Source organism: Sclerotinia sclerotiorum, mitochondrion (assembly GCF_000146945.2).
Source record: "Sclerotinia sclerotiorum 1980 UF-70 mitochondrion, complete genome".
NCBI classification, from domain to species: Eukaryota; Fungi; Ascomycota; class Leotiomycetes; order Helotiales; family Sclerotiniaceae; genus Sclerotinia; species Sclerotinia sclerotiorum.
Window position 1 is genome coordinate 68,592 of NC_035155.1, and position 21,526 is coordinate 90,117.

At 30.9% G+C, this 21,526-nt stretch overlaps 11 protein-coding genes across 11 annotated transcripts; all 11 read left to right on the forward strand. All coding sequences in view use genetic code 4, as the record gives it.

Moving 5' to 3' along the window:
• Positions 1 to 844: 844 nt before the first annotated feature.
• SS1G_20022 (laglidadg endonuclease) lies at positions 845 to 1,813 on the forward strand. Its single transcript has one exon. The coding sequence runs from the start codon at positions 845 to 847 to the stop codon at positions 1,811 to 1,813; it is 969 nt and encodes a 322-aa protein (YP_009389069.1).
• A 499-nt stretch (positions 1,814 to 2,312) lies between these two features.
• SS1G_20023 (laglidadg endonuclease) lies at positions 2,313 to 3,257 on the forward strand. The gene has a single exon. The coding sequence runs from the start codon at positions 2,313 to 2,315 to the stop codon at positions 3,255 to 3,257; it is 945 nt and encodes a 314-aa protein (YP_009389070.1).
• A 1,077-nt stretch (positions 3,258 to 4,334) lies between these two features.
• Positions 4,335 to 16,707, forward strand: SS1G_20024 (cytochrome c oxidase subunit 1). Its single transcript has 7 exons — positions 4,335 to 4,369; positions 6,013 to 6,153; positions 7,760 to 8,005; positions 9,362 to 9,522; positions 11,961 to 12,168; positions 13,570 to 13,774; positions 16,402 to 16,707. Exons 1-7 carry the CDS (start codon positions 4,335 to 4,337, stop codon positions 16,705 to 16,707), a joined length of 1,302 nt encoding a protein of 433 aa, YP_009389071.1.
• SS1G_20025 (laglidadg endonuclease) lies at positions 4,394 to 5,653 on the forward strand. Its single transcript has one exon. It carries the CDS (start codon positions 4,394 to 4,396, stop codon positions 5,651 to 5,653), a length of 1,260 nt encoding a protein of 419 aa, YP_009389072.1.
• SS1G_20026 (GIY endonuclease) lies at positions 6,299 to 7,378 on the forward strand. Its single transcript has one exon. It carries the CDS (start codon positions 6,299 to 6,301, stop codon positions 7,376 to 7,378), a length of 1,080 nt encoding a protein of 359 aa, YP_009389073.1.
• On the forward strand, positions 7,893 to 8,924 carry SS1G_20027 (laglidadg endonuclease). Its single transcript has one exon. The coding sequence runs from the start codon at positions 7,893 to 7,895 to the stop codon at positions 8,922 to 8,924; it is 1,032 nt and encodes a 343-aa protein (YP_009389074.1).
• SS1G_20028 (GIY endonuclease) lies at positions 9,978 to 10,655 on the forward strand. Its single transcript has one exon. The coding sequence runs from the start codon at positions 9,978 to 9,980 to the stop codon at positions 10,653 to 10,655; it is 678 nt and encodes a 225-aa protein (YP_009389075.1).
• Positions 12,197 to 13,549, forward strand: SS1G_20029 (laglidadg endonuclease). The gene has a single exon. It carries the CDS (start codon positions 12,197 to 12,199, stop codon positions 13,547 to 13,549), a length of 1,353 nt encoding a protein of 450 aa, YP_009389076.1.
• SS1G_20030 (GIY-YIG endonuclease) lies at positions 13,787 to 14,602 on the forward strand. The gene has a single exon. It carries the CDS (start codon positions 13,787 to 13,789, stop codon positions 14,600 to 14,602), a length of 816 nt encoding a protein of 271 aa, YP_009389077.1.
• Positions 15,221 to 16,372, forward strand: SS1G_20031 (GIY-YIG endonuclease). Its single transcript has one exon. The coding sequence runs from the start codon at positions 15,221 to 15,223 to the stop codon at positions 16,370 to 16,372; it is 1,152 nt and encodes a 383-aa protein (YP_009389078.1).
• A 2,848-nt stretch (positions 16,708 to 19,555) lies between the features above and the next one.
• Positions 19,556 to 21,025, forward strand: SS1G_20032 (NADH dehydrogenase subunit 4). The gene has a single exon. It carries the CDS (start codon positions 19,556 to 19,558, stop codon positions 21,023 to 21,025), a length of 1,470 nt encoding a protein of 489 aa, YP_009389079.1.
• The last annotated feature ends 501 nt before the right edge of the window (positions 21,026 to 21,526 follow it).

Sequence of the window (21,526 nt, forward strand, 5' to 3'; positions counted from 1 at the left end):
CAGAGTACCTATCCAAAATCTCGTAAATCTTAGATTTTTTTTTAGTCTGAGAATTGTATTACTACAGCAACGTGGTAAACCCTGTTGTCTCCTCATATTTATATTTTACAATTACTTATTTTTAATAATGAGTTTGCTTATCCATATCCATATCCTTCGGATTAGTATTAGGATTAGGATGAGTAATAAAAATAGTTTTCAAACCTAAGCTATATGTTTAGATTGAAAGTGAGCTTCGCTCAATATAGGAGGTGTCTTATAAGTAATTAAAAAGGCATATCGTCAGCAGGGCATAAGAATAGTCAAAAAGCTAACGATCAGCTGTAATGGGTGATATAGCCTTAAGAAAAGGCAACATGAAAATGTGCAGACTTGACTGCGGTTCTTTATTAAAAGTATTTACCTAAAAGAAGGTTTTATTGTTGTCCCTTATTTTTTTGCAGATATAAAATAAATATAATAGTATAAAAATAAATAAAAAATAAGGGTTAAAGTTTGAAACAGTTCAGCGTATTTACTTTTCTAACGTATTTATTAAAAGTTATATTTAATGAATTTTAGTGTAGCAGTATAACCATAAAATAATCAGTAAGACCTTATGTTAGACTATTAGTATGAGGTTACATTGTGAAGGGTGGACAGAGGTATGAAAAGAGATATTGTGTGAATCTTTATAGTTCTTAAATCATTTAACAGTACTGGTCTTTAAGGTAATATTAAAATAAAGAGCTTGAGCCGTGTGCAGGGGGACTTGCACGCACGGTTCTTAGGGGGGGAAAGCTCGAAATAGCCTACCTATCCCAATCCAGCATTAATCGGAGGTTTCGGTAATTTCAATAAACAAATGCAAAATTATACGACAATAGAATCAGGGCTGGCCCTGATTCCTAGTGCCTCTGGCAACCTCGCGGAATCTAAAGAGAACTTTGAATTAGAAAGTCTCAGATCTAAATTGGGCCCATACCTAGCCGGGTTAATAGAGGCGGATGGTTCCTTTGCTATACATGATAAAGATTCTAAAGCTAAAAGATATCTACCAAAAATATTAATAGTATTTAGTTTAGATGATACTCCTTTAGCTAATAAATTACTATTTATAACTAAAGTAGGTAAACTATATGTTAAAAAGAATCAAGGTTGTGCTATATGACTGATTCAAAAGATAGAGGATGTCATAAAAACAATCAAAATTATTAATGGATTCATGCGAACACCTAAAATAGAAGCATTGCACCGGGCAGTAGAGTGATATAATAACTTTAATGGTACCAAATTAGAACCTTTAGGTTTAGATTTATCACCTATAGATAGCAATGCTTGATTAGCAGGGTTCACCGACGGTGTTGGTAATTTTAGTTTTAATTTAACAGATAGAAAGAAAAAAGGTGCAGTTACTTCAAAAAGAGTACAGGCTTTCTTTCGTATAGAATTAAGACAAAATTATCATAGAGAAGCCTCAATAGAACAAGGAGGTATTAGTTATTTCAAGATATTGAGTGATATTTCTAGATACCTTGGAGTTAATTTATACTCTAGGTCAAGAGAGCAAAAGGATAAAATTTTTTATTCTTATACGGTTATGTCACATAATATGCAAAGTCATATCAAAACTATAGAGTATTTTGACCGTTATCCTTTATGTTCTTCTAAATATTTAGCTTATATAGATTGAAAACATGTAGTAGAACAAATCCAAAACCGTGCGGGTAAACCTTTAACAAGTGAAGATATATTAGAAATTCAAAGAATTAAAGCTCAATTAAATCAAAACCGTATTAAATTCGATTTTTCTCATTTAGATTCCATTGTTTAAATTTTGCTAGTTCCTAATCCCCTTTATTTTTTCCTTTTTTTTTTTAGTTAATAGTTTAATTACTACGTAGTAATTTATTTATAATAAAAAAAAAAAAGGAAAAAATTTAGAAGTGGGGATAGGTACGAGTGTTTAGAAAAAGATGTAAATTGCTGAAGGTAATAGTAATATTACCTTAAAAAATATAACTGTCGTCGGGAAGTTCCTAAAGGTTTGTTGTAGAAGTTATGAAAGTTTATCCTTGAATCAGAGGTTGTATATAACTATATACGTATTTAAATGTACATGATTCTTAAAAGCAATAAATATAAATATGGATAATCCGCAGGAAACAAAACAATATTAAACTATTGGTAGGATCCTCAGAGACTATATGTTATACTCCTGGCTTGCTACGATTCGCTAAGCAACCAGGATGAAGAGATAGTCCAAATGTACTTTAACGATTACAAAAAAAAAAATGAATTTCTTATTACCGCTTTTAGTAGGGGGACCAGATATGGCAAAATGTTCTGGTCCCCATCCCCCCGGCTTTGCCGGGGTTGGGGAAAATTTAAGTACTAAAAATAATAGTACTAGTAGAAGTAGCAGTACTAATAGTATTCTGCTTAATTCCTACAGCTTAGGTTCCTATCTAGCTGGTTTATTTGAAGGAGATGGCCATATTTGAATTCGAAAACAAGTAGGCAAAAAGACTCATAATCCTAGATTTTGTATTACTTTTAGTTTAAAGAATGAAGCTTTAGCCAAAAAACTGCTCGGAATTGTTGGGTCAGGATTTCTGAGGTATAAACCTAAAGATAATGCTTGTGTTATAGTAGTTTCTCCTGTAGTTGGTTTAAAAAGGATAGTTAATTTAATAAATGGTGAGTTAAAAACGCCTAAAATAAATCAACTACATAATTTAATCGACTGATTAAATAAAAATCATAGTAGCAGATTTAACAAATTACCTTTAAATAAAGATAATTTAGAAAACAGTAGTTGATTAAGTGGATTTGTGGATGCCGATGGTAGTTTTTCTGTACAATATACTAAAACAGAAACAGGTGCAACCAAAAGAAAGATTTCCTGTAGGTTAAGAATTGAACAAAGAATTTCGGATCCAAGTACCCATGAGGATTATTCTTATATTTTAAATCAAATTTGTTTATTCTTTAATTGTAAATTGTTAACTAGAACACAGAAATCTACAGGTAATACTTATTATACTTTAACTGCATCTAGTAAAGCTTCTTTAAACATTATAATTGACTATTTTAATAAATATCATTTATTTTCAAGTAAGTTTTTGGACTATCAAGATTGAGAACTAGTTGCCAAATTATTTATTAATAATCAACATTTAACATTTGAAGGAATAAAGACTGTTGAAATGGTTAGAAGTCGAATGAATACAAAAAGAGTTGACTTCAATTGAGATCATTTAATTGGTCTACACTAGCTACGTTACACTACTTAAATTTCCCTAAATAAGGGAATGCCGTTAGAAAGTGTAAATTTTCTAATTATTACTTCGCCATAAGCATAGAATCTCTCGAAATAGGGTTAATTTAACCAGTCAACAGATGTATAGACACCTAGTTGGACAGACTGCTGTCATAAAGTTAGTAAATAAACTGAACTAGTCGTTAAACTTATACGTACATGGGAGGATTGTGCTGGAAACCAAAGTAATTTATTTACGAGTAGGATCCTTAGAGACTATACGCGAAGCCCCTTATGTCTAATAAGGGTGAAGACATAGTCCGTACAGGTAGGAAACTACTTGGTGTGTTATTATTATAACTACTATGCGATGCCCTAGAATTATTTCCTACTTGTTTTTAATAATTATACTTTTATTATTTACTCACATTAGCTTAACTATTGTAGAATTTAGATGTTTAATTAGTAATTTACCTAAATTATATGAATGTATTCAGCTTTTGGATAAGATAGTTTTATATGTATCTTGTGTAATATATTTTTTAAATATATTGATATTATACTATAGTAGTAGACCTAACCTTAGTTTTACTGCTAGATTCTTCATAATGCTAATATTAAGGGTAATTTTAATTATATTACTTATTATAGCTACAATGTTATTTCAAGACCCGAACCTTTGTGATAGTTTGTACCATTTTAAATATCATGACTTAGCTAACCATTTAGAGTTTGAACGTGATATTGTAAAATTTTTCAGGCAAATAAAAGGCCAAGTTGTTGACAGCCCTGTTACATTTAAACATATTAAGTGTGGTGTTAATGGAACTAACCCTCTTAAAGTGCCATTGTTAGAATATCTTAATGAATCCGATAGTCTTAATGGAATAAATTATAGATATAATTCTAGCAGATTAGATTCTATGAGAGTTAGCGATAACTTTATAAATAGTATACGAAGATTTGATGGGGATCGAGTTATAGGTTAGTTAGTCAAAAACACTGGTTCTTCGATTCCCTCGACTAAATAATATTTCATTCTGGTTATTACCACCCAGTTTAATATTATTCTTATTTGCTAGTGGTATAGAAAATGGTGCGGGTACAGGTTGAACTCTTTACCCTCCTGCCGAATGATTTTGGGAATCATTCATGTGGGAAAAACTATCAAATTCCGGGAACACTCTAGAACTTCTGGTACCAAGCTGTAGTTGAAAAGCTATAAGTGGATGAACTAATCCCTCATGTAAGGTAATAAGTCAGAAGGCTTCTGAAAAGAACGTGGGTTATCGCGGATCTAAATCAGCAACATCCAAATATATTGCTGTAAAAGAGCAACGAGTATACGGTAGTTGGCCAGGTAGTGTCATACCTAGCTTAAGATATACTCTAACGGGTTCCGAGAGGAATTATCAAATAAAAACCCCTTCTAACCGAATTTGCTTAGCGTTAACTCGAAAATTTTCTTCGATATCCCCGACATCTTCGATTAAAGATTCTGCCATTGAGGTAAGAAGTTGTGCTTTTCATCCTTGATTTCTCACAGGATTTGTGGACGGAGAGGGTTCGTTTATGGTTAAAGTTAGAAGAAACCCTAAGTACCGTACAGGTTTTTTAGTAGAAGCGGTTTTTTCAATAACTTTACATAAAAAAGATCTCGTGATCTTACAAGAGATCCAATCTTATTTCGGAGTGGGTAGTATAAGGAATGAGGCAAAGGATCTGGTAAAGTTTAGAGTCGAGTCTGTAAAAGATATTGTTAACAATATCATTCCACATTTTGATAAATACCCTTTAATAACTCAGAAGTTAGCAGATTATCTCCTATTCAAAGATGTTGTTAACATGATGGTAAGTAAAGAGCATTTAACTAAGGAGGGTTTAAATAAAATTGTATCAATTAAGGCTGTGATTAATCTAGGTTTACCCGTGGAATTACAGCTTTCTTTTCTTGACATTATACCTGTGTCAAGACCTTTGGTGCAGAATAAAACAGTACCAGATGGCCAGTGAATTGCTGGGTTCACTTCCGCTGAAGGTTGTTTCAAAATAACTCTAGTAAAACGACCTAATAGAAAGATAGATCAAGTATACTTAGTGTTCCAAATTACTCAACATTCTCGGGATGATAAACTACTGGAGAGTTTTATTTCTTTTTTTTTGTGCGGAATATTAGAAGCATCTTCAAAACATCTTGTTGTTAATTTTTCGGTCTATAAGTTTTCAGATAATTATGATAAAATTATACCGTTTTTTAAGAAACATAATATTGTTGGAGTAAAATCGGATGACTTCAAAGATTGATGCAAAGCCGCGGAAATAATCAAGGCTAAGCAACATATAACTGAAGAAGGGTTAAATATGCTTATTTCACTAAGATCTGGTATAAACAAAAGAAGATCGTTCGAGTAATTGCTATAGGCTGGACGATAGCCTATTATTATATATTTATTTTTTTTATCCTGAATGAGTTTTTACCGAGTAGGACGACTACTTATTTTTAATAGTAATCCGAGGACGGGTTTGTGGGGTATATAATTCTATTTTCAGGTTAGCTTCCTAATACTGCACTTAGACCTTAGGCACGTAGGTTGTGTAATAGCAGCACCCTACTTCGTAGGGTCTAAGGGCAGCAGCTTTAGGGGGAAGGTCTAAGGCTCCTTTGCTACGCAAAAGGCTTTTTTTAGACCTATAAATCAGAACATGAGCTTTAGTTTTATTCTGGCTGGCGAAGCATGCAGCGCTCCCTTAATAATTCGAAGAATACGCAGGATAATTTGCATGATAAAATTTATTGCCGTGTTATCTGGAGTACAAAGTCATAGTGGTCCAAGTGTTGACTTAGCCATATTTGCTTTACACTTATCAGGTATTAGTTCACTTCTTGGAGCTATAAACTTAACTTTTATTGGGCACCTATTTCTTTTACGCGTTAACTATGCAAGCTATATAAATAAATTTAACCTATATGTTTTGGGATCTAAAACTAAAAGTAGCTTATCTTTAAAAGCTAATTATAGCAGTAAATCTAATGGTGGAGGCGGTCCAGACCCAGAGATGGAACCAGAAAAGCCAAAACCTGAAAAAAAAGATAGTAAAAAAAAAAATAATTCATGACCTGTTATTTTAGGTAGAAAAGGTAATAACCTTTATACTCATGAGTTAGCCAAAGCTCAAATTAAAAAAGGTACACCTGTAACAGTAGGGGTATTAAATGAAATATTAGCTTACTCTAATATGCTAGTTAGTGAAGATACACTAAATTCTTTAATTACTATGCCTAGATTTGTTTTTACTGATTTGGATAAAAAAGAAACTAGACGTTTAATTGATGATAAACTAGGTTTACCTCATAGTAAAATACAACAACGTGGTATTTATATCTTTACTTGTACAGATACAAATGAAAAGTATGTTGGTTCATCCTCAGAGTTAGCTTTGAGATTAAGAGGCTATTTAAATAAAACGCACAAGGATTCTGGTAAATTGATTCCTCTAATTGAAGAAAAAGGTTTACCTTGTTTTAAATTAGAAGTAGTTTGTTTACCCTGTTACGCTGAGTTTAAACCTGAAATAGTTTTAGAACAATATTTTTTATTGGACCCTTCTTTTAATTTAAATACTATAAAGGTTTCAAATAATCCTAGTGGATCTACCGCAAAACCTTTATACATGTATAACAGAGATAAATCTATACTTTATTACTTTACTACACAACAAAAAGATTTTATATCTAAACTTAATATTAGCCATTTCACATTTACTAAACACTTAACTAAGGGTACTTATTATTTAGGTAAATACTTATTTTTGAGAGAACAAGTAGATACAGCAAAGGTTACAAATATGCTTCTACCTGATATAGCTCTAATGTTACAAAAAGATAGAGTTAACTTCAATAAAAATAAAGCCGTGTGTAGTTCAAGTAAATCTGTGATATTAATGGATGTTGAAAGTAAAGAAGAAACTCTTTTTGAAAGTTTGGGTAAATGTATGGAATATTTTAAAAGTAAAAATATACCAGCGTCTCCTAAAACATTGGTTAAACATTTGAATACAAATATAGCTTACCGCGGATATATTTGTAAATCTTCCACCCTAATCACCAAAAGTGAAGGAGGACAAGATAAAGTATAGTTATATGTAATAGAATTAGCAATACATAATGGGGTTTATATAAAACTTCTAACTATATGCTGGAACAGCATTAGTGTTTATAGGTTTAAATTATTTATATCCGGATAAACTATGCTCAATCAGCAGGAAACCCACAGATGTCATTAGATAATCTTAGTGGGATCCTCAGAGACTACACGTTAGACACCGTATCTAAACAGTTTGTTGTTGTGCACAAGCTCATACTATAGAAGAGCGTGAGTGCCTGTTTCACTTTTATTTTTTTTTTTTCGAAAAAAAAAAGTAATAGAATATAGAGGCAGACAACATTTAATAGATGCGCTGAAGATATAGTCCGCAATATTGGTTGTATTTTGTTGTATTCAAGATATAATCATTAAGTGTCATTACTACAATACTTAATATGAGAGCTCCAGGTATAAGCCTTCACAAACTAGCTTTGTTTGGGTGAGCTGTAGTTGTTACTGCTGTGTTATTATTACTATCTTTACCTGTACTAGCCGGTGCAATTACAATGGTCTTAACCGACCGGAATTTTAACACATCATTCTTTGAAGCTGCTGGAGGTGGTGATCCAATACTTTACCAACATCTTTTCTCAAGACTAGTATTTGAAGATTATTATATATTCAATACATTATTTATATTTCCTACTTCTAACCAATCAATCTTTAAAAGATATATATCTAAATTTAATTCTAATTTAAACAATAAGTTTGATTTTTCTGCATTTTATAAGAAATACAATACTCATTTGCCAAATAATAAAATTCCTTCAGAAAACTTTTTAACATGATTAGTAGGTTTCACTGAAGGAGAAGGTTCTTTTATAGTAAACAATAGAGGAGATTTGGCATTTGTTATTACACAAGCTACAATAGATAAACAAGTTTTAGAATTTATACAAGAAATTCTGGGATTTGGGAAAGTTATTCGTCAATCGGCTATAACTAGTAGATATGTAACACAAAATAAGAAAGAAATAGATATTCTAGTTAGTTTATTCAATGGTAATCTTGTTTTACCTAAAAGACAAGAAATATTTGATCTTTTCGTTAAAGGGTTTAATAAATGAGTTACTAAAGGTAGAATACTATTAGAACCTGTAGTAATTAATAATAGACCCATTCTACCTACTTTAAACGATGCATGGTTTGCAGGATTTACTGACGGAGAAGGTTGTTTTACTTGTTCAATTGGTGAAAAAAGAGGATTTAGTTTCAACTTTAATATTTCTCAAAAGTGAGAAATAAATCTAATAGTATTAGAGCATTTCGGTGTATTATTTAAAAATGGGATTGTTTCTAGACATTCAGAAGAGAATGCTTATGAATTTAGATTAGGTGGAGTAAACAATTGTAAAAATGTCTTCTCTTATTTTGATAAATATACATTATATACTAAAAAGTCTTTATCCTATAAATTATGAAAAGATATTCATAATGATCTTGTCAATAAAGATCATCTAGATGAGTCAAAAAGACGAGAAATGATTGAAAGAACTAAGATGATAAATAAATCAAATAATACAAAATCAAACTACTAGGGAAAAAAAGTCAAGGTTTAACGTGCAAGTTATGAAACTATAAAGACAGATGTAAAAAGATATAAGATCTGAAATAGTGAATATTATTATAAGAATATACCTGAGACTTAGTTAATATATATAAGTATTACTTGCAACTCTTAAGTTTAAAGGTTATATTCTTTTATATGAGATTTTAAACGTATTTTATAAATACAAGGAAAAGTAATAAAAATATTAGCGATGCTAGTGCAATTACGGTCAACAAGTTCCTCATTTAAAGACCGACGGTTATTTAAGTGATCGCTACAGACTGGTTCACTGGTGGGTGTCTGAAATGATGCTTAATGTACAGTCGGTTTCTTCTATCATAGATGTATGATACACAAGCCCGGAGTTTACACTACCGGTACCTGAATTTAATAAGAGACTTTTAAAAAGATAAGTTAAATTTGAAGAAATGGATTCTTCGGTCACCCTGAGGTCTACATTTTAATTATACCTGGTTTTGGTATAATAAGTACTGTAATATCAGCTAGTTCTAATAAGAGCGTTTTCGGTTATCTTGGTATGGTCTATGCCATGATGTCGATAGGTGTATTAGGATTTGTTGTTTGAAGTCGAGTTTTGGCTTCGCCACATAGTGATATGTGGATTAATGTTATTTATCTCGCTATAAGCTGGAACGGTTTAGTGCTAATTAGTACATTGAACTGTAAAAATCTAATTAGCTATACCAGATCTGCCGGCAATCTGTCCCTGTACTCAGCAAGGAGTAATATACAGAGTGCTTCAGAGACTATGCGCGAAACATCTTTTAATTTTTCAGCTTTTAATCTGTATTATAATACGCTATTCGGGAATGCTCCGCAACATCTGTCGAATAACTGATTAACTTGATTTATTGGTTTTGTAGAAGGAGACGGTGCTATTCAAAGATGACGGCGGAGTCCTTATTTGAACAAATTCACAGGATTTATGATCATTTTGGGAGTATTAAATTTATCATGGGACTAAAATGTTGAGGCACAAGCTCCGTTTTATTTAAATCATTCTTTTAATTTACTTTCAATAATGCCTTTAATAACGTATAATAACGCGGACGTTGAAAAATTTCGTATTTTAAAAGATAATAATGGTAAATCCGGAGTTTATTGTTGAGTAAATAAAGTCAATGGTTCTAAATATGTAGGTTCATCTAAAAATTTATACAGAAGATTCTTACAATATTTTAACACTGGGTATTTGCTTAAACTTGAAAATATTGTTATTTGTAGGGCTTTACTTAAACATGGTTATTCCATGTTTAATCTTGAAATCCTTGAGTATTGTGATTCTAAGGGTTTAATAATACGTGAACAGTACTATATAGATTTATTGAAGCCTGAATATAATATTTTAAGGAAGGCAGGGTCGGCATTAGGTTTTAAACATAGGGAAGAAACTATAGCTAAGATGTCTATCTCTAAAGCAGGAGAAAATCCTATGTTTGGTAGAATAGGAGAAAAACACCCTATGTTTGGGAGAACAGGTGAAAAAAGTCATATGTTCGGAAAACCAAAACCTGAAGGGTCTGGAAGCCCTTCACAACAGATCGAAGTTATTGATCTTAAAACCAATACAACAACTAGATATGATTCTATTTCTGCAGCTGCATTAGCTTTAAATATTTCACGAACTAGAATTTCTATATGTTTTAACCGAAATCAAATTAAACCTTACAAATCGCAATATATTTTCAAAAATTTCTAAAGGTCTTGGCTGGTTATTATATTGAAGCTGTTAATTGAAAGATGTCTAGTCCCTACGGGACCCGCAAGCTCGTATGTTCTGGGTAAGTGAATGCTTTCTTACTAGTAGAGCATAGTATGTATAGCTAATTATTAGGGCTATTCCAGCCTGGAGTACGAAGTTCATATACATCCATTTTTACCTATTTGGTAAAGATCCTTGTTCTTGACAGGGAGCTTATGAGCAATAAATTAACAAATATTTTGCTGTATACTGGGAAGGTTTAGTGTTAATTGGTACTTTGAATAGTAAAAATTCAGTTAATTATACCCCATCAGTAGGCAAGCAATACCTTTATTACGAGCTTAATTACTTTAAAATTTTTTGCCTCGCTTGTTGAGGCGTGCATGCACGCATAAAACCTGCCGTAATATTGAATGTTATTTTGCCTCAGAGACTATATGCAAAACATCTTTAAGAATAATACAAGAGGAGCTTAGATTCTATATCGTACAAGAGTACGTTTTGTTCTTACTCAGAAGGAAAGTGCTATCCTTTTCTATATTCAGAAAAAATTAGGAATAGGTCAAGTTAAGCATTTTCCACAAGGGAAAAGTGGTGACAATAATGACTTTTATAGGTTAATTGTAGATAACCCCCTCACATATTCTTCTACTAGTCTATTTATTTAATGGTAATCTGGCTCTTGCTAACAGAATGCTGCTATTATCTTTGTGAGTTCAAGCTTTAAACAATCGTTTAGGGGTAGATACAATTATATTGATTAATCAAGCTGTTTCAGTTACATTACAAGATGCTTGGTTATCTGGTTTCACCAACGCTGAAGGATGTTTTAATGTATCTATAACATCCAATGCAAGATATACGTAAGGTAGTGTTATAAAGATGCGTTATATACTTGATCAAAAGGATAGTGTTATTCTTATGGCCATACAAAACCTTTTTGGGTTTGGTAAAGTAACCCTTAGATCCCAAACGGACGGTGTTTATCGTTACACAGTTACAGGCTTCAAAACAATGAACGATGTAATATCTTACTTTAAAGCATTCCCACTACTTACTAAAAAGGTCCAATCTTTCGAGAAATGATTTAGTATCCATAATATGGTTTCTAACAAATTACATCTCACTGAAGAAGGATTAGCCCAAGTTAGAGTATTACAGAAACAGGTTAATCTTGAAAACGGTATGACGAAAAAAACAGGATCTGCGCATCCTTGGTATTATTCTTGAAAGATGAAGATATAGTCCGATTCTTCTTGTGAAAGGAGCGCATAGTCATATAGCTAAGCGGGCAGATATGAGGAATATCTGTTAACATTTTGCATCATATGTACACAGTTGGTTTAGACGTGGATACCAGAGCTTACTTTACAGCTGCCACACTAATAATCGCTGTACCTACGGGAATTAAAATTTTCTCTTGATTGGCTACATGTTACGGAGGATCTTTACAATTAACTCCTTCAATGTTATTTGCTTTAGGTTTTGTTTTCATGTTTACAATCGGAGGGTTAATAAACAACCACTTAGCTCTCCCTATGATTCGGTCTATCTTCTATTCAAGAATAGAAGATAGATTTTCATATTTTACTACTATATGCTGGGAACTTCTGACAATTATGCTACTAGAGTTTTATTTAATTTCAGTTACAATGTATAATTTTGAATGATCAGCAGGTAACCAAAGAATATTTAGTAATATTTTAGAGGGATCCTCAGAGACTACGTGTAGTACCCGGGGTTTAATCCGGGAAAATATAGTCCAAATAAGAAAAAATTCATTAGTTTTTAATTCTTGATTTAACTTTTCTCTTATGGCTCGCTCCGCACCGCAGAGATACGGTATTATAAGTCGATCTTATTCTAATTCTAGTGATAAGCAGCCTGGGTGCTTCGCCCACCAATATTTAAAGGCTGTAAAAGTTTATGATAACTTTAAGGAATCTAGAATAAATATTTTAAAAGAACAAAGAGATAAATCAGGTGTTTACTGTTTAATAAACAAGGTAAATGGGCATGCTTACGTAGGAAGCTCTATGAATTTAGCTTCTAGAATGAGAAATTATCTTAATAAGGCTTTTTTAAAAAGTAAACAAAATTCTAATATGCCTATTACCAAAGCTTTACTTAAATACGATTATTCTAATTTTTCTCTTTTAATTTTAGAATATGTTGAACTTGTAAATTTAACTGCAAGAGAAACTTTTTATATCACAGATTTAATACCTTATTACAATGTTTTAAAAGAAGGTTATTCTTCTTTAGGTTATAAACATACAGAAGAAGCCAAGAAGTTATTATCGGAATTAGCTAAGAATAGAACACATTCAGATAAAACTAAAGGTTTAATCGCAAGGGCTGTAACAGGTGAAAATAATCCTTTTTATAATAAAAGTCATTCTCTTGAAAGTAAGATAAGAATGATTGAAGCTAATTCAGCCTACTCTGTTTATGTTTATAATTCATTTAAAGAGTTATTAGTTATTTTTCCTTCTGTATTAACCTTAGCTAAATTAATTAAATCAAATCATCCTACCTTAGTTAATATTATAAAAGAGCAAACAATATTCAGAGGTGAATGATATTTAACAAACATACCTTATAATATAAATGATACTCCTATAATAGCTGATTGATCCTCTAAAGAATGTGGGCAATTAGTCTTAAATATGGACAAGAATAGTCATATTAGAAAAGCAGTGTTTGTATATGATATAAATAGAAATTTTCTTGCTAAGTACGATGGAGTAATGGAAGCTCAAAGAGCTTTAAATATATCACATTCTACTATTAAGAATTATGCTAAGATAGGTGGTGTTTATAAAGGGTATATCTTTAGTTATGAAAGATTGGCTGCTTCGCCTTATCCCTGAAGGGATCAGGCGTATTAATGAATTTTTTTTTACGTAAGTGGAGTAATTTTAGCGAACGCATCTCTTGATATTGCATTCCACGATACTTATTATGTCGTAGCTCATTTTCACTACGTTTTAAGTATGGGTGCAGTATTTGCACTATATAGTGCATGATACTTCTGAATACCTAAAATATTAGGTTTAGATTATAATAAAATGTTAGGTAAAGCGCATTTCTGAATTTTATTTATAGGGGTTAATGTAACGGGAAGAATGTCGTCTTTTTTTTATGCAAGCAAGATGTCAGGTAAAAGATTTAATCATGATTTAGCTGGTCCTGGTGGTTCACCTAACAATAATTTTGTTATGTTTTTTAATAATGTTCAAGATAGTAAAAGAGCTATTTATAAAACTTTAAGAGGAAAATCTGGAGTATATTTATTTATAAACAATATAACTAATGATTTATATGTGGGGAGTAGTATTACTTTATCTAAAAGAATGACTTCTCATTTTTACCTTGCAAACTCCGAGAAGGCTACAAATATAGTATTAGCTAGAGCAATGAGAAAGTATGAATTAAAAAGTTTCTCTTTGGGTATATTAGAAATTTGTGCTTCAGATACCATAGTCTGTTCGGAATTAGAACAAAAATGAATGGATTATTATAAACCTAGATATAATGTACTAAAAGTTGCAGGTAGTTCATCAGGTTTTCGTCACTCTGTTGATACTATAAATAAACTAAAAGAGCAATTCAAAAAAGAAAGTCACCCAAAATACGGTACAGTTAGTTCCCCTGAGACAATAAATGCCATTGCCCAGGGTATTAAAGAATTTTACCTTACTCATAGTCATCCCTCTAAAGGATTAAAAGGTAAACTTTCTCCCCAATATGGTATCGGGGGTAAATCTGTTTTTTGCTATAACCAAAAAGGTGAAGAATTAATATTCCCATCCATTAATGGAGCTAAACAACATTTCCATGTTAGATGAACACTTATAAAAAAAAGTATAGACACTGGCCAGTCAATATATTTAAACGGGGAACCGTGAATTATACAATCTTTACCTCGTCCAGCTCGTTAAAATAAGCCGTATTAGCCCCTCTCAACCTTTCAATAAGCTGGAAAATCTTACAAGGCTTAAATACTTAATAATTATTCCACAATTAATAAGTAACAATTTTAAGTATATCTAGACAATCAGCAGGAAACGTACAGATAATATTAAACTATCTTGGCCGGATCCTTAGAGACTACACGAAAGGAAAGTTATACCGGAACGGTATTACTTAAGATATAGTCCACGTTTATATGATAACAAATTTATCATATTTTTTGTAATGTAACATTCTTCCCTCTTAGGTTGGGGGCCTACATTAGAAATTTTGTAGCGTAAAAGGGAGATATAATAAACTCCCTGAAAACTTGGCAAATTGCTGGAAAGACGTCTAATCTTATGCCTAGTTATTACGACTAATCAGCAGGCAATCTTTCTTAGCTACATTAAGTAAAGCGGCTTCAACGATCATACGCCAAGTACCTGATACCTTTATAATTAATGTTTTATTTAGGTTTGGTAGTGATATGATCTACAAATTATTGGTGACAAATAAGCACTGATAATTTATCTCATCTAGATTCACCTAAAAATTTTAGATCTAGTTCTTATAACTTGAGTCTTCGGCTACAAAATTTGGCAACTATGATACCAAAACGCTCTTACTCTACTAGTTCTGTTTTTAATACCTTATCTGAGGTTAGTAATATTGATAACAATGAATCAATTGAGTTTGATTCTCTTGAACAAGCATGTGAACGGATTAAATTCAAATACTTAGGAGTTTCAGGTGTTTATAAACTAACATCTAAAAATGACCCTTGTCGTTTTTATATAGGTAGTTCTATTAACTTAGCTAGAAGAATGGAGGAGTATAATAAATTAACTAAAGGTTTACGTAATCCTCATTCAGCTTCTGAACTGGAAATATCCAAAATTTCAGCTTTAGATTGAAGTTTAAAGTTTATATATATTACTACTCCTCAAACTTCCCTAGTTTTTGAACAATATGCTATTATTAAACATAAACCAACTATTAATAGTCACTATAAAGTTATTCCAAGGGTAAACCCTCAATGAGGTAATTTAGATAATGCTATTTTAACCACTGAAAAGTTATTATTATTATTCTCTAAAGGTTCTGAAGGTTATAATAGATTAGTTGTCTTTCTTCAAACATTTAAAACAGCTAATCATTTAGAATACACATCTGAAGACACAGATAATAAATATTATTGTTTTTTAGTTTTTGCGTATCTTGTTAATTCACCAGATAAAGATCCTATCATTTATTCTTCAATAAACAGGGCTTTGAAAGGATTACAAATAAGTCATAGTGCGCTATTAAATCATATTAACAATAAATACCTTTATAATTCAAGTCTTATATTATCTTTTGAACCTTTACTTGTAGATAATTTTTTTGAATATCAAGAAAAACCTGCAGGAGACAATCAACTTAGAAAACACATTGTTGTTTATAATCAAAACAATGAGATAATAATAGAATTTAAATCTGGTAGAGAAATGGCTAATTATTTCAAAATCGATGGTAAAGTAGCAAGAGCTGCCATAGCCCAAGGTGAGTACCAAGACTTTTTACTAATATCCAGAGAAGTGTCCAACCGTAAAACCATTTATGTATTTGATAATAATTCACATGAATTAATAAATGAATTAAAAAGTATAACTAAAGCTTTGAAATATGCTAAAGTTAATTATTATACATTAAAAGGTTTGATCGAGAGTGGAAATTCTTATGATGGTAAAATATACAGTTATAAAGATAAATTATAGTTTTACAATGCGTACGTTGCTATAAAGAGCAACATTTTTTAGGTCTACAAGGAATGCCAAGAAGAATAAGTGATTACCCTGATGCTTTCGCAGGTTGAAATTTAATAAGTAGTTTTGGTAGTATCATTAGCGTGGTTGCTACAGTGTTATTCTTATATATTGTATACATACAATTAGTTGAAGGTAAAGCTACAACAAGATATCCTTGATTAACTCCACAGTTCTATAGTGATAGTCTACAAACACTATTAAATAGAAGTTATAACTCATTAGAATGAGCATTAACTAGTCCCCCTAAACCTCATGCATTTGTTAGTTTACCTTTACAAAGTTAAATATGTACTAATAGTCCTTTTGTTAGGAATGTGATTGGTTTCTTGTGACTGTGGTTAGTGAGCCAACTAAGCATGATTGATAAGTTAGGGGATGTGACTATCATCAGGTAGCCTTTATAAAGCATTACGATATGTTTACTAGGTAATAAGGCTGGATATTATTAACTTTTATAAGATTATAATACCCTATATATAATAGGTTTAAGGTTATAAACGGAGGCTATATTATTATCTTAGTGTTAATAGGGTTGTTAGTCACATATAAGCGCGAAGGTAGGGGCGTTTATTATACCTTTTGCTTCTTAACAATTCTCCCTGAATTATTAAGTAAAATCTTTAAGGTGAATATTATATTAGTAATGGTCTATAATTATATAGTTTATATACTGTATAATTTATATACCATTGTTTTGTTTTTATTTTTAGTTTGTTATTGGTTTAGCTTAAGCTATAACTAATCCAACTATATATCTATTAAGTTAGAATTAATATTTTAATTTAAGTAAGATTTTAACTATATGGAAAATAGATGTAATTAAAACATTAATTTGAAAATACTTTTCTAATGTTTTTAGTTATATAATTAGTTTAAATTACACTATTTATATAATTATGTTTATTACTTGTCAAGTTTAATGGCTTAATCTTGCTTTACTGTTTGACTTACACGTCTATCAGTCGCGTAAGCGGGGCATATGATCACAAGATGCAGAAAGGAAAGGTCTTGGATTTTTGAAAAAGCTACGCTAGGGATGTTAGTCCTCCAATGTTTTATTTCTAAAAATTTTAAGTAGTAAATCTATTGGTTAATTATTGGGTCAATTTCAAGAATAACTTATAAAGTTCACTTGAAGCGAAATTTACTTAAGCATTACCTTTAATTTTTTTTATGTCATTTCTCTCCTCCTCAACCAGTTGAGGAGGAGAGAAAAAAAAATAAAAATAAATAAAAAATAAAGATAAAGAAGTAAAACCGTTCAACGACTAGAGGGTGAGTATGCTAACGATAATCCTTCTCTTAAACCCAACATATTTATTTATCCTGTATATATAAACTATTTTATTCTCAACCCTTTTTTCTCTCTTACCTCCTCAACAAGTTGAGGAGGTAAGAGAGAAAAAGGGGAAGGGTAAAATAACTAAACAATAACTAATATTAATATTAATATTAATGAAATAGACTCAATTTAATATTGAGCATGAGCAAACATTATAAAGCAAAAAAAAAGAATTTAGAAACTATGAAGAGACAATTTAAACCTAATAAAATTTATGCTAACGCTCGCCTTTCGTATTTAGTAGCTTCTCAACGTTTATCTCGTGCAGCAAATATAATGGCACGGTCTTCTAAAGTTAGAGAGTTTTCTACTTCTAATCCTTTTAATAATCCTACTTTGGTTAAGTCTACTAAGGATAACCCAAAGGGTTACAAAAATATTGATGTGTAGGCCGCTGAATCACAACGAGCTGTGGAATTTTATGAAGATTATAATAAAGAAGCGGACTTAGATAATGATAAGGAATTTATTAAATTAAGGTATAAGTCATGGATGTACTCTGAAGTTAAGGTTAGATACGACAAGCTGCCGAATAACCATGAAATGAAAAATCCTAGTGACATTAATAATATAATTAAGTCCGTAACAAGTGAATATAAACCAGTTTGTGAAGGAGAAGTTTTGGGTATGAAAGAAACGACAGAAAAAGTTCGACCTAAAATACCCGAATGACCTGCCTCTAGTTCTGGTTCTACGAGTATATCTTCAGCTGAAAATCCTAATATTAGCACTACATTTTCAGGAAAAAAAAGAACATTTGAAGAAGATGTAGAGTCTAGTACTCAACCTTCTTCAAAACACTTAAAAGAAAACCCCAGCCAGATTACTAGCAATGCATCTGCATATTCAGCTTATAAAGATAGTGATCCAGCAAGCCAAGGTAATTATACTACGGACAATCGGAGCCCCTTAGATTATGTTTTGGACAAACAACAATCTGAGCCGTTCGATTTTATGGACAGTGAAGAGTAAATTTGTTTAGTTGCTTTAAAGCTCTGGAGCTTTAAAGGTTTAGACACCAGATTCGGATGCCATATGGCGTGATTTTCAATGGGGGTTTTTTATAATTTAGCGTTGCATTATATACAGAAAATAAATATGAAGAAATAGTCTGAACCATTTTGTAAAATATGGAAATAAAGAAGTAAATAAACTTCTTTTATTAACAAATATTGAACAGGCTAATTGCGCCAGAGAGTACAAATCGAGTGCGCAGTTTGGCACCTCGATGTTGGCTAGAAGGTTTACTATTAGACATATAAAAGGGAGAAGCATTGTTTGCAGTTTAAAGCCCTTTTATAAGCTAAAATAAGAAGGCTATAATATTTAGTTATTATAGTGTACATAAAATCTAGAAGCTATAATAAAAAAGGCAGATAACTATGTCAAGGCCCCGTCCCGCCCTGGAATACTTATTATTTTAGGTATGATATCATAATTATTTTGTCCTTTTTCTCTTTTATGATTTTCACTGTTAACTCGACTGAGTATCAAGGATCATTGGTAAATAGAAGATAGTATGATAGTTATAAGGGTTCTAGCATTTTTAGTCGTATTTCTGTCCCATTTCTCTCCTCCTCAACAAGTTGAGGAGGAAAGAGATGAAAAGGGGGGGCGATAAAAAAAAAAAGGGGAAAAAGGTTAGAGGAGGAGAGAAGAACCCAGGATGAAAAAAAAAATAATATGTGAACTATACAGTTGTGTGTGGTGTTAGTAAAGATCATACATATTGCAAATTTTATAAAAAAAAAAGATCGGTAGGTAAATTCGTCCTTTTTTTTTGATTATCCATGTTACTTTTACTTTTATTAACAATACCTTTGTTAGGTGTATTTACTATTTCTACGGGTATATCTTATAACTTAAGCGATTTAAATATTAAACGTATAAAAAAGATTGCTTTAACTGCATCTATTATAAACCTTTTCCTTTCTTTTTTAATTTTTATACTATTCGACGCTAGTAGTAATCAATTCCAATTTGTACAAGAATATCATGAAATAAGCTCTTTCGATTTTTACTTAGGGTTAGATGGACTTTCTATATACTTTGTATTATTAACAACTATGATAACTCCTATAGCATTATTAAGTAATTGAAAATCTATTCAAGATAATGTAAGATCTTATGTTATAATTATACTACTATTAGAGAGCTTGTTACTAGCAGTATTTTTAGTGTTAGATATTTTATTATTTTATATTTTTTTTGAAAGTATCTTGCCACCGTTATTTATATTAATAGGTCTATTTGGATCAAATAACAAAGTAAGAGCTAGCTTTTATTTATTTTTATATACATTGTTTGGATCATTGTTTTTATTATTATCCATATTAACAATATCTTCAATAATGGGAACTACAGATTTTGATGCATTATACAAAACCAATTTTTATTATTCTACACAGTTGTTTTTATTTTATGGTATATTTATAGCCTTTGCTGTAAAAACTCCAACTATATTCTTAAACACATGGTTATTAAAAGCTCACGTAGAATCGCCTTTAGGTGGTAGTATAATTTTAGCTGCTATTGTTTTAAAATTAAGTTTATATGGTATTTTTAGACTTATGCTACCTTTATTACCTAAAGCTTCCTTAGATTATACTTATATAATCTACCTTATAGGTGTTATAACTATAATATACGCTAGTTTTAGTACCTTAAGAACAATAGATGTTAAAGAACTTATTGCTTATAGTTCTGTATCACATGCAGCTGTTTATCTTATCGGTGTATTTAGTAATACGATCCAAGGAATAGAAGGTGGTATAGCTTTAGGGTTAGCCCACGGATTTGTTTCAAGTGGTTTATTTATTTGTGCTGGAGGGGTATTATATGATAGATCTGCTACAAGGTTAATTAGTTTCTATCGAGGTATAGCTCAATTAATGCCTTTATTTTCTATTCTATTCTTTATTTTATCTTTAGCTAATGCGGGTACTCCCCTTACTTTAAATTTCGTAGGTGAATTTATGTGTTTATATGGTACCTTTGAGAGATTACCTTTATTAGGTCTTTTTGCCAGCTCTTCTATAGTATTTAGCGCTGCATATACTATATATATGTTTAACAGAATAGCTTTTGGAGGATCATACAGTAAATTTTTTGAAGTTAATATAAGTGATGTAAATAAACGTGAATTTTTTATTTTACTTACATTAGTAGTATTTACTGTTATATTAGGTATTTACCCTGCTCCTATTTTAGACGGTTTACATTATTCAGTTTCATCTCTAATATATAGTAATTTTAGTTAATTTAAAGTTGTTGTTAATTATTTTGTTCTAAGATATAGAAGCTTAGTTTTTTAGGATTATTTCTCTTTCTAGCCTAAGTTACTACAGGTAGTTTAGCTTTTTCGTGCTGCTAGGCAGCCTATGAAAAAAAAAATAAAAAAAAATAATAGAATGTATTTTTTATTTATTATTCTTATCTCTTTTTTTTTCTTGGGATTATCTTTGTTTATTATCCTGTATGTGGTTAAGTTAACTTAGTTGTTATAAAATAATTAACCGAATGGTGGTGGGATCAATATTCTAATTTTGTTTTCTACCTATTAGATGTTAATAAAATATATATTAATAGATCTTTTTCTTTGCCCTTTCCCTGCTTCGTTTTTTTTTCTTTTTTTTTTTATTATAAATATATATTATTTGTTGAGAAAAAGAGGGAAAAGGCAATACCTAAAACTTGTGGGAGAAGCGTTATATTAGCTCAGCCTAGCTAATATAACTTAAAGCCCGTTTATATAAACGAAT